Below are 17,546 nucleotides of genomic sequence, written 5' to 3'. Positions count from 1 at the left end.
AGGCGTTCTCTGGGATGGCCTCTGGCTTCGTCCTTTCCTTTACTTTGTTTCTGATGCGTGTAAAATGAAAAGAAGAAAAAGACCTTGGGTATTTAAAGGGAGAGAAGTGATGAAGAGGATTAATCTGGGCCATTGGCTAGAATCCTCAAGAAATCCAACGGTCAGGGGGCAATGACAAGGTGGCGCCGAAAAGATGGCAGATGAATGATCGTGGGCATGTTTCCAAAGTACTCAAGTGCCATGAATGGGCAATACCCAACTGACGCGTGTCCATTTTCAGGAGTATGACGGTACGGTTTCCGAAGAAAGTAGTTTAAAAGTTTCCTTCTCTTAGGATTCGAACAAATACTTTTGAGGGGGCAAGATGTTATACCCAGATTTCGAGCCATGTTAAATGTGACCTCGAAAGCTGAATTCGCAGTGTCCGAAGTATGCTCCAGGATTAGATATTGAGCCTGCAAGACTCGAGACGACCTCGAATGTGGTGACCTTGAAATATTCACGATCTCGAAGGGTAGCTCCCGAGATGCATCTATCCCCAGGAATGACCTCGGATCAGGGGCGCCGAGCCTGACACACGTGCGACCTCGAAGCCATGTGACCTCGAGAGATGTCATTAGCTCGAAAGCTGATGAGAAACCTGGGAGATTAAGGGCTTGGAGATATATGATAATGACTTTGAATATCTATAAGTGTTGTTTATAAAGGGCGTGTTCTGCATTTATTATTGTAAATCCCATAAAATCTTGGGATGTTATTCGATTAGTTATACGCCTCCTGGTCTTCAGGGGACGTTTCCTTTTATATCGGATTGCAGGCATTTAAAGCCATTTATTTTATTTACACAAAAAGAGTAACTACCCAAAATATGTGGGATAGTATTCTGCATCCTTCTCTATAAATAGAGAAGTCGTGCACCATTGTAATGGACCGAAAGTCTGAACCTTGAGAGAAAACTCTGAAGAATTCATTCTTAAGAATTTTCAGAGATAATCTTGAGTTTAATAACAGAGACTCGTGGACTAGGCAGATTTAACTGCTGAACCACGTAAAAATCGTGTTTTGCGTTGTTATATCTTAATTGGTCATTACTATTTGTTGTTTACGTGCTCTTCTTTCACTGATTGACGAAAAACGGCGTCAACACTATTGTTTATCGACTTTGTGTCGTTGACCAATTCGAGGGTCAATATTGGTTTTAACGGTTTTTTATTTTTTTAATGTTAACTTTAATAGAATATTATTATATTTAACAGTAGTTTGTAAACACTTAAACTTAAATAAAATAAAATAAATAATTAAAAAAAATTAAAATAGGATAGTTTTAAGATTAATATAAATTTAATAAAAATAATTAATAAAATTCTATAAATAAAACTACGCAAATATACATATGACACTTTGTTTGTATTTATTAAAATATAAATATTGAGAAAAATAATAGACTTTTATTATCATTTTAATTTATAAACAATTGATAAATAAAAATTCATTATTATTATTAATGTAAAAATATCAGATTTTTTATCGTATTGTGGTTTCAGGCAAGTTTGTTCGTGCTTTCGTGTCATGCCTTCGGGCTTGTTATGCTGTGCCAATTTTCAATTCGTATCGTACCTGGCCCAAATCTATATTTTTTCGTGTCGTGTCGTGCTTCTCGGGCTAATGCCGGTTTCATGTCGTGCTAGAAAGCCCAACTCATATTTACAACTCTGAATGTTGGAGTGGTGGCGGAACTCACGGCCGGAGGAGATGGATTTTGGGGGAAAAAATTGAGATAGAGAGAGGTGACAAATTATGTTGAGCGCATTTTAGGAACTCTAACAAAGTTTAGCATGTTTTGGTATAAAGAAAGATAGCCAACATTTTTTTAGTTATAGAGTAGGGACTTTTAAGTATAGAATATGGAGTTTTCCTTTTAGATTATAATTGCTTTTTATGTAAAATATAATAATTTTTTTTAACACACATTTTTCGCCCCGATGACATCACTAGGATGGATTTTATGGCTGGAGAGATCCTGAAATTTTAATTATTTTAACTTTTTCTTGTATTTGTTGTATTATAATAATTTCCAAAAAAAAATATCTTTTAAAATAAGAAAATTGAGGTACGGGGGTGCAATTCGTAAAAAGTAAAGTTACTTTTGGCAATTTCTTTTGAAAATGGATAATATGTTATTGGTGTATGAGTTGGATGATTAAATATTTATTAATAATAGGCTGGGAATGACGTCTCTAATTGAATCACCGTCGTTGCTCATTCCTAACAAAACTCCAAAATATAATTTTAGCCATATTGGAATTCTTTATTATTATAAATAAAAATAAAATAAAATAATTACTGGAGTGAGAGAGAGATTGGGAGGTGTTTGATTTGATTTCAAGAAGAACAGCATTTAAATTTAAATACATATTATATCTATAAATATCTATAGATTTCTATAAATATATAGAGATAGAGAAAGATAGAGAGAGAGAGAGAAAATAGAGCATTTTTAGTTTGTGTTTTTGTGCGAATCGTTTTCAAACTTCATCTTCTTCCTTGAAATTCTCCGCATTGATGCGCTTCGCTTCTTGATCTCGCTCTCGATCTGCCTCCGCCACTCCGATCTGAATTATCACCGGTAAGTTCATCTCTCACGTCGCCAGATCTTTCTTTGTTTTTTCTGTTTTTTTCTGATCTGATGTATCGAAATTCAGATTCGTTCATGCGAAAAATTATTAGAAAAATAATCGGATAATGTAATTGTTTGTAGATCGTCTTTGATTCGGTGTACAATGACGGCCGACGCTTTTGAATCTGTGGCCGCCAATGGCGGTGAGGCGGTGACTCAGGAACAGTCTGATCGGGATCCCAGCCCTACTACTACCAGTAGTCACGATCCTGCCAATGCCAAGGACGAATTCGATGGTTCTTACGTTTTCGTTTCAGGTACGGACGACAGGGATAAGGATCTCGTTGACTCTGATCTCAATAGTGGCGAAACTATTCACTTGCCTGCGGAAAATAATGACAGTGTTCAATTGGAGGAGGGCGAGTCTTTAGTAGTCGTTGAAAAACCAGATCACAATGGTGTCAATGATGATAAGGTCGAGGGAGGAGGAGAAGAAACGCATGGTAGTAATGGTGACTGTCAAACCGAGAAGGAAACGATTGCCGTTGACCAATCTGAGCCACCGTCTCACAATGGCGGAGTGGAGGCTGTTGAATTCAGTTATGATTTATCGACCGCTGACAATAAAGCTGAGGACGAGACGATTTCCGTTGACCAATCTGAGCAACTGGCTCTTAATGGTGAGGTAGAGGCGACTACTGACCATAAAACTGAGAACGAGACGATTACTATTGACCAATCTGAGCAACCGGCTCACAGTGGCGATGTGGAGGCTGTTGAAATCAGTTGTGACTTGTCGACTCCTGACCATAAAATTGAGAGCGAGACGATTTCCATTGACCAATCTGAGCAACCGGCTCTCAGTGGCGATGTGGAGGTTGTTGAAATCAGTCGTGACTTGTCGACTCCTGACCATAAAATTGAGAACGAGATGATTGTCATTGATCAATCGGAACAATCAGCTCACAATGGCGACGTGGAGGCTGTTGAAATCATTGGTCACTTGTCGACTGCTGACCATAAAATTGAGAACGACGCAATCGTCATCGATCATTCTGAACAACCGGCTCACAATGGCGATGTGGAGGCTGTTGAAATCAGTAGTCACTTGTCAACTTCTGATCATAAAATTGAGAAGGAAACAGTTGTCATCGATCAACCTGAACAACCGGCTCATAATGGCGATGTCGAGGCTGTTGAAATCAGTTGTGACTTGCCGACTGCTGACCATAAAACCGAGAATGATACGGTAGTCATTGACCAATCTGAGCTACCAGCACACGATGCCGAGGTGGAAGTTGTTGAAATCAGTAATGATTTGTCGACTGCTGACCATAAAACCGATAATGAGACGGAAGTCATTGTCCAATCTGAGCCACCGGCCCACAATGTTGAGGTGGAGGCTGAGGAATCTAATGATGACCCAAGAGGTGAAGATGTTCATGGTAGTATGACTACTGACCATAAAACCGAGAGTGAGATGGTAGCCGTTGACATACCTGAGCAATCGACTTACAATGGTGACGTGGAGGCTGCTAATGATGACAAGGCCGAGGATAAACCAGATTTGGCTGCAGATAAAAAAGAACATCTGGAGTCTGACATTGGAGTTACAGATGTTCAAAGTTCTACACATCAGGAGAAGGAACAAGCTGAGCCTTTCAATGAGATTCCTTCGGGAGATTCATCTGGGAGTCCAATTAATGATTTGGAGCAGGTCCAGCAGGATCCTACGATAGCTCCATGTGCTGAAGCCGTAATAAAGGATTTGCCTGTCTCCAATGAAAGCTGTGATGTTGTACCTGCTGCTGTTTATGAACAGGATGGCATTTCAGAAGGTGTTGTCCATGAAAATCCAGCTGAAGAAAATGGCCCTTCAGCTCTTGATGATGAGAAACCATTGAGCCTCTCTGAAGAGGTTCCTGTGGAAGGTTCCCTAGGGGACAATGGAGTGGATTTAGAGCGCAGTTTGGAAACACCTTCATGTTCTGAAGTTGATCAAACGACAGAAGTAGAACTCAACGAAGGTCCTTTATCTGAAAATAATGGAGAGGACTTGGCCGCTGGTCTTGAGCAGGAGAGCATTTCAGAAACCGTTATTATTACTGACTCGGTTGATGCCAGTCAAAATACACCTGAACAAACTGAGTCTGTTGAAAATGCTGAAAGCTTGACATCTTCTTATGATGGTTCCAATGCGCTTGTAAGTGGTGAAAACGTTCCTGATGCCTCTGTTAATAAAATAACAGAGAATTCTGACGTTGAAAATGAAGCTTCTTTGCCTGCTGGAGATCTTTCAAGTTGTGATGTTGAAGAAGTGAGATCAGAGGCTGATAATGGAAAGTCAAATCAGGAAAGCATTGAGATTATTCCAAACTCCCTTGATAATGATGTGAGTTTCCAACCCGAGATCGTCAGCACTTCCAATGTCGAAGAGAAAGTCTCTACTACTGATGCCATAGTTGTAGAATCTGAAAATTCAGACAGGACCCCTGAATGTGCTGGCAGCCAGTCTATTTCTTGGGCTGAATCAGTCGATCATGACAGTAGTTTGCCAGTGCTTGTTGCTGCTGATGTAAAGCCAGAGTATGAAGCTGAGAATGCATCTGCAATAAGCGAGAGAGATATGCCCGGTGATGATGTTACTGCTTCCGAAGGTAAGGATACTGAAAGTGGAGTAGATAGTAATCATATTTTGGAGAATGTAGACAACGATGTGAATTCCACATGTCAAGAAGTTGCAAGTATTGACAGAAATCAGAAGGATGAAGCCTCTACATCATTACCCGAAGATTCTTCAGAAGGACAAAATGTTGAAGTTGAGGTGGTTAAAAGACCATTCTATTTCTTGATAAGAATTCCCAGATTTGATGATGGAGACTTGAGAGAACAGATTAAAGATGCTCAGTCACAAGTCGAAGAAAGGACTAAAAGTAGGGATGCATTTCGTGCCCATATTCAGACAAAAAGGGTGAGAAATTTCTGCAAATGACTGCCACCATATTTGAGTGTATGCTTTTTTTTTTCTCTTATTAATTGTGGTGATTTTTTTAATGGTCAGGCCGCTCTTAAGGATTACTCTGATAAAGTTCAAGCTCTCTTAACGGAGGAGAGAGCTGCACGAGACTTGTTTAAGTCCAAACGCCAGGAAATGGATTCTGCTCTCTCAGAGATTAACAAAGTGAAGAATGCATTATCTGTTGGGGATATTGATGGCAGGGTACACTTTTTTCTTCTTCTTTTCTCTCAGAGATTACTGATATTTCTGGATTTTCTTATGTTTACACATGTCCTATCTTATTTAATTTGTTGCTCATGAACAGATACGCAGTATGGAACACATGATAGAACACGAAACCCTGCCTTTGAAAGAAGAGAAACAGTACATTCGAGAAATTAAGCAATTAAAGCAACATCGTGAACAGCTCTCTTCCAGCATGGGTACGAAGGATGAAATTCAACAGACTTTAGACCAGAAGGATAAAATTGAAGATCGCTTGAAGGTACCATTTCCTACTTGATCTTGATTTTGTTTACATAAATAGTTTGTGAGAACCCAGGAAGGGTAGATCAAATGATCAAGTATGTAGTTTGCTTCCACAAGATCCGAGGTTTGAGTCCCTCCTAGGTACCTACATATCAATTTTTATAGTTTCTTGGTATCCAAATATTATAGGGTTAGGCAGGGAGCCTAGTTTTTTTTTTTTTTTAAAAAAGGAAGTACTGAGATGCCACTTAATTTGCTAGGTAAAGTTTAAGGCTGCAGTGGCAAGTCACATAGTCATTTGGGCACATGTGGATCAAAGTTAATGTCATACTATATTGTCAGCAATGTAGGTGAATTGTTAATTTATATTAGCTTCTGGTAATTTCAGGTTTTAAGGAAGGAGTTGGATCAACTAAGAGACAAACTTAATAAAGCTGAGGAAGCCACCCAAACTGCTAAGAAGAGTTTTAAGGATGAAAATGAAAAGTTGAACAGCATTCTATCCCAATACAGAGCTGCAGATGACGTTCGTCAAGATGCTTATGCACATTTACAGAGTTTGAGGAAACAACAATATGAAAAGGTACTTTTATTTATTGAGTCCGTTCTTTTCTCCATCTTTTGAAATTATGCTGAAAGGGGCAATGTGGTTGATACTTTCAATATTTTGGTGGTTTTCCATCCCATATGTAACATCTTCAGTCAAGAAGATTCTCATGCTAGATCTGATCACTTCTATTTGAACTTTTTCTCGTTTAAATGGTCATAATTTCTTGGGTGATGAAACTACATTGGATGGATCATGATTTTGATTTGGTTTGCAGAACAAGAATTTTTGGAGGTACAAGGATGATGCAAAGGCAGCTCAGAATTTATCGTTAAATGGAGATAAAGAGCAATTGCAGTGTCTTTGCCTTGATCAGGTGAGTTCATCGAGTCGTTTGATACTTTTTGTTAGTCTTTCTTTCTCTAACAAAAACTCTTAACTTTTTTATGATTTCATTAACCAACCCAATTTTTTGTATTGATAAATAAAATTATACAGGTCGAGAGAACCATGGAACTCTGGAACAACAATGATGCCTTCAGGAGAGAATACATTAAATGGAATACCAGGAGTACACTCAGGCGGCTGAGAACATCAGACGGTCGCGCACTTGGTCCTGATGAGGAGCCACCAGTGATACCTGATATTGTAAACAACAGAGTGTACAAGGATAACTATGTGAAAGTGGCTTCCATTCCACAAGAAGTAAAACAAGAGTCTCTTGTAAAAGTTGAGAAACCAGATCATAAATCAGTTGCAAAGGTTGTGGAGAGAGAGGATCGAACTGCTAAAACCAAGGCTGCAAAGTCTACTATTAGCCCTGCAATCATTTCTCGTGAGGATGAAACAAAAGAGAAAGAGAAAGAGAAAGAGAAAGTAGAAGAGCCTCGACGAACCAAAGAGGAAGAGGAGCTGGCTAGAAAGGAAGAGGAGCTGGCCAGAAAGGCAGAGGAATTGAGAAAAGAAGAAGCAGCGGCTAAGTTGAAGCAACTGCGTAAGTTGGAAGAGAAAGCCAAAGCTAAGGAAGCAATGGACAGGAAAAAGAAAATGGCTGAGAAAGCCCGAATCAGGGCAGAAATTAGAGCACAGAAGGAAGCTGAAGAAAAAGAAAAGGTATAATGTATATTCATATTCATATCAGCGATTGGATTGATCGGACACTTGATAATTATTAAAAGATTACGAGATTTTTCAAGGACAAAATCCAATATTTGTTTGTTGTTGCATGGGGACAATTCTTGTTCTTATTCTCATTATTAAATTGTACCATCATTTGCAGGAAAGAGAGAGGAGAGCTAAGAAGAAGGAAAGAAAGAAGGCAAACGAAACAGATGTTACAAACGAGGATGAAGTGGACTCCGCTCCAACTTCAAGCTCGGAAGTTGCTGCTGCTAGTACTATTGAGTCTGAAACCAAGGAGAGATCTACAACAGCAGCTGTGAAGAGGCCTCAGAAGGGGTCTCAATTCTTAAAGCCGAGCAGGGCTAAGTCTATGCCTCTACCTCTTCGAAACAGAGGCAGGAGAAGAATGCAGCCATGGATGTGGGGAGCTCTTGCACTCGTTGTCGTTGTTTTGGCCCTGTTTTTGGCGGGCATCGGCGGCTTCTCCTATAAATCATGCCTGCGATGGTTCGGTTTGTGAATGAGTGAGTGAATACACACACAAACTGGCTTATTTAGTAGGCGAGAATAACACAGTTCGGTGGGACATTCCCAAACATATATAATATATTTTTATACTAATATTTATCTTTCAGTATATAGGTGATTCTTTGGTCATGTTTAGGGGTTTGTTTTCCTCTAGTTTGCATTTGGGTTACGATGATCAATTTTTTATTTTCTTTTCATTTCATTGAAACACACCGGGGTTGATTGGTTTGCTTATAAGTTTCACTTATTATTATTATTATTATTAAATTTATAGTGAGAAGAATTTTAGCGGTATTGCTTCTAATTAGTATTGATAATAAAAGGGATTGTTTTTGGTAGTTTGTGTTTTGATGCTCTTCCTTTTTTATGTTCTCAATAGAGATAAGAATATTAATTGGTCCATGTTAGTCATAATCTTCTACATTGCTTTCAAGTTAGAAAATTAGAATTGAATGTAAACTTGTGATCAAGCCTTGAAATGGTCGTGAAATATCTAGCATCAAACTTTTTTCATCCAAACCAATTCCCATTTGCATAGAATTCATTGCCAATAGTCATAAAGACACAATGAGATCAGTTTTATTTAGTTACTATACAAAGTTTTTTTAAAAAAAAGTAACGAGTGAAGCTCAAAGAGGTATGTGTTTGGTAACAAGAACTAGAGGCCTGTCAAAACATTCAAGAAGCTCTCACTGCATCAAATACTTGATACCATGTTTGGGACAAAGTTGACAACAAAGGTGCGAATTTCCATTGGGGCAAGTTCCACAACTAGTGCTGAAGGATCAACCGGTCGGCCCCTTTCGAGCTTGGAATCATCGTTGTTTTTCGAGGAAGGACCTTCGACTTTCCACACCAGTCTCTTCTTCTCCATTTCTGTTCTCTTTTGGTTCGCAGATAAGCTCATCTCTGTCAATTTGCTTATCTGAGAATCGAACACGAGGGACACAAATAGTAAGAAACAAACACATCAAAAAGGTTGGCTAATGTTGAGGAGTTTAATGCTGCTCTTCTTTACTAACCTTCTTTCCTGGAAATAGCTTCTTCAACTCCACATTCGACTTTTCAGATAGATCCGCGTCTTCTCCAATCTTTGTATAGCCATATTAAACATGAAATTCAGATGCGAAACATCAGAAATCCAGACTAACATGCAAAACATCTTAATAATATTATCAGTATGGATTAAAGTAACATAAGTGATGTATTGCTAGCTCAGGGAAAAATTCAAAACTAATTTACAGTTACCTTCTACTAGTAAGATTTTCTAAAATGAAGAACAATGAGAATGTAAAAATTGTAACCTCATATAGATGCGCCAACCGAAGAAGCACTTTCCCGCCCTCGAGTTCCTGTAAGATTTTGAAAAGACAGCAATTAAAAAAAGAAGGATAACAGGGAAATTACAACGTGTTTATGATTGGTACATCTACTTGGGGTTGGCCATTGAAGTCCAAATACTCCTGGAAACACTCAATTCTTCACATTAACAAGATAAGATAAATTCATAAAGCATCAATCAAGAATTATTGCCCAATGTAAAATTTGTACCTGAAGAGTAATTATAGCAACATTGTCAGGTAAACTGTAGGAGGACTCAACCCCAGAAAAAGTTGCTCTATGAGATTTAATACCGTCATCACTATCCTGCGAAAAAAAGAACAGAAAAGAAAAAAAAAAGCAATGACCTTTGAGTGACCAATTTGGCAAATTAGAATACTTGAGATATGAACACTGTACTCAACAATGTCCCTTTTATTTGTGATTTGTTTCATTTATCATCACCTGCTCAGAAAAGGCAAATAGAAGTGGAGAATATATTTCTTGCCCAAAAGAACGACGCCACTTAGCACCTTCTCCGAGGGGGTCGATTCTGTAATATACTTTTCCTTGGATCTGAATAAAGTAAACAAGAATAAAAGGCAGGCCAATATTCAAAAATTTATGACAAAGAAAAGTGTAGCAAGTTACTGAATCTTGATATGTTAACAATGACAACACCAAAAGGAAAAATATGGATATCTTATATGTGTTAGCAAATCTCAGAAGACAACTGGAAAAATTATGATTTCCTAGAAGTATGATAACTACAAAACCACATGTGCATAGATAATCTTGTCTACATGAAATGATTTAGTAAGATTACTTGTCAAGAAAGAAGAGTGTATCTTTCACAAAAACATATGGTTCTAACCTAAGAACTCAGAGCTATTGCAGGTCCTCCAGAAGCTAGAACAACTTACTAATACCATTCATTAGAGAAGCGATAATAGATATACCACATAAACCTATTACCTATGGTTCAAAGTAGGAAGAATATTAGATTCTGATTAAAAATCACGAGTACTTACAATTAGTCCTTTGCAATCGTCGAGGACACACACTGTCTCATTTAGAGCCTCAGCAACACCTCTGGAGTCATCTAAAAGTAGTCTCCTGTATTGCAAGAGAAACCAGAGGAATTTCGAGTATGACATTGAATTTCTATACTAAAAAATCCATACAGAAAGAATTATCAGTTTTCTGCTTTAGTTTATAGTTGCAACCGATATCATCTTGTTTCTTTCTCCATTTGTCAAGGTAGGGAATTCATTCCAAGTTAACAAAATTGTAATGAAGATAAGCATTGAACCATCTTTATAAGTGATCAAGTATTAAGATATGCTCTGTGATGGAGAAGCTTTTTCGAATATCACCATACCTGTGGAGCATCAGCTCGATTTGTCCATCCACTATACTGGATCCCCCGACAGATCGATCTACCAAAACTGAAAATTCTTTTTTATCATCTTGCATGTAAATTCCGAGATTAATCTGAATAAGAACACAAAAATATGTGACATTGTTTTGAACATTAAATGAATTTCAAATTCATAGTGATGTAGGGCATGTAATATGAACAGCAAAACAATGTATAGAGATACAAGATAATCATAATTATTATCCCAAACTTCTCCTTTTCATACATGAGAAAGTCCATCTAGGCATACTTTACTAAGTTTTGATTAAAATTTAAAGGTTAAAGTTTCAAAAAGACTATCAATAAAAAAAAAAATTTTAAAAAAGAAAGAAAAAAAATGCAAAATTGGTGGTTTCTCCAGGGGACTAAACATACTGGATAATAATTTCCAGCAACGGGTTGGTTCACTTTAAGGTCCCAATCTGCTCTGTAGTCACGAATCTGCAAAAAGAAAATCCAAGGATCATTTTATGAGCATAAGAAAAAAAAACATCACTTAAGTGGAAGAATAAGCTGAAATACCCGTTTAATAAAATCGCGTCCATTAGAATCGGTGTAGAATGTTTTGTTGTTATTCACAGTAGATGTTATTTGAGTTGCAACTTCTTTGCCTGTTCCATCATTAATGGGTATAGGTCCAACCTGAAGATGCATATAATGTTAATAAATATAAATCATCAATCTATATTCAGAATTGTAGTTACTAAAGCATTGGCTCAGGAGAAAACATCTTGATAGGCAGTGAAGTACTCTTACAATGTATTCAACTTCAACATGTTCTTTCCCCTTGTGAAGCCTGGTGATCTGCATGCATAATTGACACAACATTACTGACCGAAAGAAATTCGAAGCTCTTTATCATATTAACAATAGAAGAGAGGGAAAATCCTCTATAACTTGTAGCGAAATATCACACAATGAGATGATAAACAATAACTAGAGAACATTCTACAACAAATTAAAGAAAGCACCTGATATATCCATGAATTGACCTTCTGATGCACTTCATCTATTATTGGCCCACGAACTATGGTGGAAGAGGCCTGAAACACGTATAGCAAATAACAAAATTACTGGAACTTGTTAAGAATTTCAGTCTATGTATTATGTATATATAATTGAGCTTCTTGAATACCTCTTCTGGTTTTATGAGAAATGTGCCATTTGGACGAAAGATATATGCCCCAGAGTTCTAAGAATAAAAGTAATGATAAGATCACACTTTAGAAATCATGAACTTAACTGTTATATCAACCTATCAGACATGGAAGTTTATGATAATAGCAATAAAATCAAATGTATACAAGTACAATACACCTATCCAATTATCTACCTGGGGAGCTTTATCCTTGGTCCCGTCGTATCCAGTGTAAAATCCATAAGATTGCCCCAATGTCTCCTCAACCTTAAAAATGAATGGATCATTAGCTACAAATTGATAAGTAAAATCCTGCTAAATCCTTTCCCACTTATTACATACCGAGTTTCTTTTGTTAACATAATTAGTAAGTTTGTCTTGATTTGACGAAAAAGTAAGCTTCAAATTTCCTTGGCCAACTTCAACAGTAGATTTCCCACTAGTGTGAAATGTGCGTACTGATGATCTAGTTGAGCTAGAACCTACAAGCAACAAAAAAAAAATACAACTTACAACCCTATAACGGACTTGGAAAATAAGGTATCGTGTCCCTTCAAGAAAAGATGATAAAGGAATAGCAACTGTAAGAGAGGACCTGGCTTTTTTGCGCTTGAGATTGTGTAGCTTCTGAAACCAAGTGGTGGAATGGATACTGCAAATGCAAGCCAATACTTTGGTGTCTGAGTTGGAGTTTGGCCTAAATATGCCTTAACATGGTAGTTCCTTAAGCTCACATGGGCATCAACAAGTGGAACAAGTTGTGATTCAATTTCTTTTCCTTCAGAATCATGAACTATGACATCTTTATTAATCACCTACAACAATTAAAATCTTATAAATAGAAATTTTGATTCAATGTATCTTATAAATAGATATTCAGTTCCATTAAAGCTAGATTCCTTATATGATACATTTTTTCCACTTTTTTTTTTCAGCTCCAATGAAATAAGAGGTACAAAAAACAATCAATACATATAAAGTCAGAACTGAACATCCATCAAATAAAACATAATGGAATTACTTACAGGAATTCGAATCACATCTTCTCTTTTCCATCCAAGAGAGTTGTAGATCACAACAACCTATAGATGATAAAATACCATAAGATTCTAAATTTAAAAGTGGGAAAGTTGCACCCATTATACGAGAAAGAAATGAAAAGTGGTAAAATTCTTCCTTACCAAACTTTTTCCTTGAGACAGATGAGCTTCTGATGCAGGACAGTAGCTTACATTTAAAAGTGGGCACTGAAGGAAATAAATAAAAAATAAAAAGAGTTATCCATAAGGTATTTATATTCTGGCTATGACATCATTAAAGGAAAATAGTTGGCAAAATTAAGAGGACAATAATGCTTTGCCTGTTGAAACTTTGTAGTAGGTTTCTCACATCCATCTGCATGGTCAACTAAGCAAGCAAGTGAAGATGAAACTAATTGCTCAGCCTGCCAAAAGATAATATACAAGTGAGTAACACTTTGATCAGAAATGAAAAACAAAGGGCAAGATAATCCACACCTTCTTGTAGCCTATAAAAAGTCGTTTCACATAATCATTAGCCACATGCTGCTTTTCTGTGCCAGTGACTGCATCATGATGTTGAGCAATCGCTAAGGCATCTCCTAATGAATCTGTATTGATTAATTTATTTCTCCCTTTGAAAAACTCTAGTTGCCTGGCAGCCTGATAATTAAATATATTGATATGAAAACAGTACTACGTCAGAACTATTTTTAAACATATGATAAAGAGGCTACTAAAGCATTCAAAACTAAAATAAAATAATAATACCAGATAATAGCCACTCATTATTCTAACGTAACGTTTCACGGATGGCCTGCTGGTAAAGTACCCTGTCCAGTAACCATTCTCACGATCGGCATAACTGCAAAGATGCATCATATAAAATCTAATAAAAGATTGACACAGGAAGAAAAGAAATTGTATTGACTGTTGAACATCAAACTTACGGAAAGAAATCATCAGTCTTGAGCGGCCAAGATTCATCAGTAGCATATTTTGCATCAGTATATATGGATGGAGAAGAATATAATGCATTAACACGACCATCCTAGATAATGTGTAAAAAAAATCATTTAGAGTTCAGAATTACAAAAGTTCTAAGAGAGAAAATGTTCTATAAGAGCAGAGGAAACTAGACAGATTGACAGTAAATACCATGGAAGCATGAAATAATGAACCATCAGTCAAAACAAGCTAAAGCCATTTAGGCAAGTCTTAAGGAGCAGTTACCAAGTTCACATAATGAATAAGCTTGTCCATCTGCCTGAACCATGTGTAAGCATACTGATACTTAAAATCTGTGCCCATAGTCCACATTATGTGATTTGTCCGAGTTATGTTAGCCTGAGAATGAAATAATTACAATCAGCAACTGAAACACCTTAATGAATTAGGAAAAAAAAAAGGGTTTTCAAAACAGCTCATTCTACTAATGTTATGAATGCACCCATTATAAAATCTTTAAGAAAAGTCTAGAAAAAAATATGATGCGCTAATATTTTACCTGTGCGACTGCAGCAGCGATAAAGTCATTTACTCGCACTTGAACATTGTAATCAAACAATTCAGGGTCATCCTTCAAGCAAGTGAAATAAATAAATTTAGGAGTATAAACAAGTTGCACCAAAGAAAATCTATAAAAAATTTGTAAGTTTTCTTGGTTTGAACTTGAACTACTGTTGAAGCATCATTAGCCTCAAAATAGATAACAAACCTGAACTACTGCCGAAGCATCATTGACCTCAAAATAGAAACCAGATGGAGGTTCATAGTTCTCAGGAAATGCACCAGCAAAAATCTGCAACCATTAGGAAGAGTTTAATTATGAGAAACCAAGAAACAAACTTGATTCAGCATAAATGAAAAGATAAAAAAGAAAACAATAAGTGAGTATTAAATGCCACTGGAAACACATTACCTTTTACCAACAAAAATATATAGCATTACTAAAAAGTCAAGTAGCTATGCAAAAATAGAATAACATAAAGGGCTAGCTTTTTACCTGAGAGGATGAACCAAGACTCTTAGAACCACGCCAGACAACTTCAAGACTCTTTTCACCTTTGCGTTTGGCTCTATCTTGATAATCTATCCGACCATAGAAAAACGAGTCGAATCCAACCTACAGCAATAGGAAAAGTCCACACCATGTAGAAATTTACATACATAAATAAGTTTCCCTTCAGCATCTAAATAATCAACAAACAAATACCTCAAACATCATTATTTAAGGCTATGACAAAATGGGAAATTTTCTGCCCAAATTAGGCATTAATAATATGCTTACTTCAGCTCCCAACAAGTAAGCCTGCACTGCAGAATGTCCAAAGGGGTCAATCTGCCAACCAATTCTGGGGGTCACATTAAACTCCTCCTTAATGAATTGATGCCCAAGAGTTGTCTGATCAATCATGTCAATATAATGGGTGGCTGCCTCATCATGCATACACATGGCCCCATTTCTGCAACAAAAGAAAATAGATAAAGATTCAAAATCCAATTGGTATTTTTAAACATGAAAGTTGTGTTCATTTTTCTTGTTAACACTGGATACTTACATGAACTCAAGTTGCCCCGAGTTGACAAGCTGCTTTACCACAAGCTGCATTGCCTCACTCTGATCTCTCCACCATCGCTGAAAGAATGCCTGAATCAATGAAACAAAAGAAGACAAAGTCATACATACATACAAACATACCAAATCATAAGTCATTTACTCAAAATCCCAAAGACTCACCTGCTCAACATATATAAATTTGCGATTCTTGTCAGCCAACAATGCTGGGATTAAAGAGTCCAACACATTTTGCACGCAAGCCCCCTTTCCCAATCACAAAACCAAAACAAAAAAAGAGGAAAATAGTCTCAGACTCCAGAAGTTAAACTCATACAAAGAAAGCAAATATACATATAATTATATATAGTCCGAGAGAGAAAATATACCTGGATGGAATTGTTGGAACCAACATAGTATTGGTCAACGGTCTTCAACCAGCCAACATCGTCGTGGGTGTGAGGAACCAAATGGACGTTAAGTTTGCCAGGGACAATGGAGTGAGAGGTGTTGTATACCATAAACTTGGATTGGGTCACTGCAACTCCGGCCACCATAACCACAGAGAAGAAGAGCGCCGCCGCAAGAGTCCCCATTTCAAACCCAACTCAACTATTTGGTGTTTGAGCTATTTGTGTTTGTTTAAGCAAAAAAGACAGTTTCTTTAAGTGGGCTAGTTGGGCATTGAGTTAAGTGATCATGCATGAACCGGTAAAAGAGAGAGTGAGAGATCATACATACATTTATACAAGGAAACTACAGATAAAGCTGAGACTTTTAAGGATTAAATTATACTTTTTTTTTTTTGGGTCTATTTTGTTTTGGTAATAAAGTAAAGAAGAGTGCAGTGCAATGCAATGCAAAGGGGGACACATTCGTTGGGTAGGTGGGCCATATGGACGATGGAGATGGTCCTTATCCCTTGTTATCCATAAACCTGACTTTTGAAACAAAATTTCTAATATTTTTAAAACTAAATACTACATTTTATTGAAGAAGAAAAAAAAAATACGATCTTGACCATTCATATATATATATTCGATCATATCATAGTGTATCAAGCGAAGATTAGCATCTTTCTTTTCTATTATTATTCTCAAAGATTAGCATTAGCATTAGAATTTTCTTTTTTATTTATTATGTCAAATATCAATATTTATTCACTAAGAGTGTTGTTGCACGTGAAAACTATGAGAGTGGACCTCTTTTAACATCTTTTACAAGTAATGAATTATCGTAACTGTGTAAAGTCTAGTTTATAATTTTATATGGTCTCTTTGTTTCTTATGAAAAAGACGAGTAAGAGGAGTGGTGTTGAAGATCACGGATGAAGGGACTCTATTGACAAGATAGGTAGATGTGCGGACAGCCTCATCCCAAAATTTTAGGAGCAAAGACTCATTAGCAAGAAGAGCGTGGATTGTTTCGACAAGATATCTATGCTTTCTTTCAGCAATACCATTCTGCTCATGGGTGGAGGGACACGAAACTCTATGGTTAATACCATGATCAAGAAGGTACTGAGTAAAGGCTAGATACTCACCTCCCCAATTGGTTTAGATAGTTTTTATTGAACGACCTAGTTGAGTTTTAAAGTTGATGAATGTCTGAACAGTTTCAGACTTAGATTTTAGAAGATACACCCAAGTGTATCTAGAAAAGTGATTAACAAAATGTATGTAATATTGTTAAGCATTAGAAGAAAGAACAGGAGTTGGACCCCAAAGATCCGAATGAATTAATTCTAATGGATTATGATATTCAGATTGAGAACTAGGAAACAGAAACTTA

General features: G+C 36.8%; 2 protein-coding genes across 2 annotated transcripts; one reads left to right on the top strand and one right to left on the bottom strand.

The window, feature by feature from the left end:
* Window positions 1–2,370: 2,370 nt before the first annotated feature.
* LOC133816979 (uncharacterized) lies at window positions 2,371–8,639 on the top strand. The gene is made up of 8 exons (XM_062249342.1): window positions 2,371–2,626; window positions 2,759–5,588; window positions 5,679–5,837; window positions 5,941–6,120; window positions 6,493–6,687; window positions 6,929–7,027; window positions 7,150–7,764; window positions 7,931–8,639. The coding sequence occupies exons 2-8, from the start codon at window positions 2,781–2,783 to the stop codon at window positions 8,291–8,293; spliced, it is 4,419 nt and encodes a 1,472-aa protein (XP_062105326.1). The 5' UTR covers window positions 2,371–2,626; window positions 2,759–2,780; the 3' UTR covers window positions 8,294–8,639.
* A 141-nt stretch (window positions 8,640–8,780) lies between these two features.
* On the bottom strand, window positions 8,781–16,572 carry LOC133816980 (probable alpha-mannosidase At5g13980). The gene is made up of 29 exons (XM_062249343.1): window positions 16,145–16,572; window positions 15,939–16,022; window positions 15,760–15,848; window positions 15,489–15,663; window positions 15,204–15,323; window positions 14,916–14,999; window positions 14,706–14,777; window positions 14,432–14,545; window positions 14,149–14,249; window positions 13,970–14,063; window positions 13,697–13,861; window positions 13,540–13,623; window positions 13,361–13,426; window positions 13,205–13,261; window positions 12,775–12,994; window positions 12,522–12,661; window positions 12,375–12,446; window positions 12,177–12,233; window positions 12,013–12,084; window positions 11,798–11,845; window positions 11,564–11,683; window positions 11,417–11,482; window positions 11,003–11,115; window positions 10,653–10,737; window positions 10,087–10,197; window positions 9,853–9,948; window positions 9,606–9,653; window positions 9,324–9,392; window positions 8,781–9,226 (listed from the first exon to the last, which is right to left on the bottom strand). The coding sequence occupies exons 1-29, from the start codon at window positions 16,349–16,351 to the stop codon at window positions 8,999–9,001; spliced, it is 3,057 nt and encodes a 1,018-aa protein (XP_062105327.1). The 5' UTR covers window positions 16,352–16,572; the 3' UTR covers window positions 8,781–8,998.
* Between the last annotated feature and the right edge of the window lie 974 nt (window positions 16,573–17,546).

The sequence above is a fragment of the Humulus lupulus genome, chromosome 2 (genome assembly GCF_963169125.1).
Source record: "Humulus lupulus chromosome 2, drHumLupu1.1, whole genome shotgun sequence".
NCBI classification, from domain to species: Eukaryota; Viridiplantae; Streptophyta; class Magnoliopsida; order Rosales; family Cannabaceae; genus Humulus; species Humulus lupulus.
Note: the sequence above shows the minus strand (reverse complement) of the source record. Positions and strands in the feature narration are given on the sequence as shown.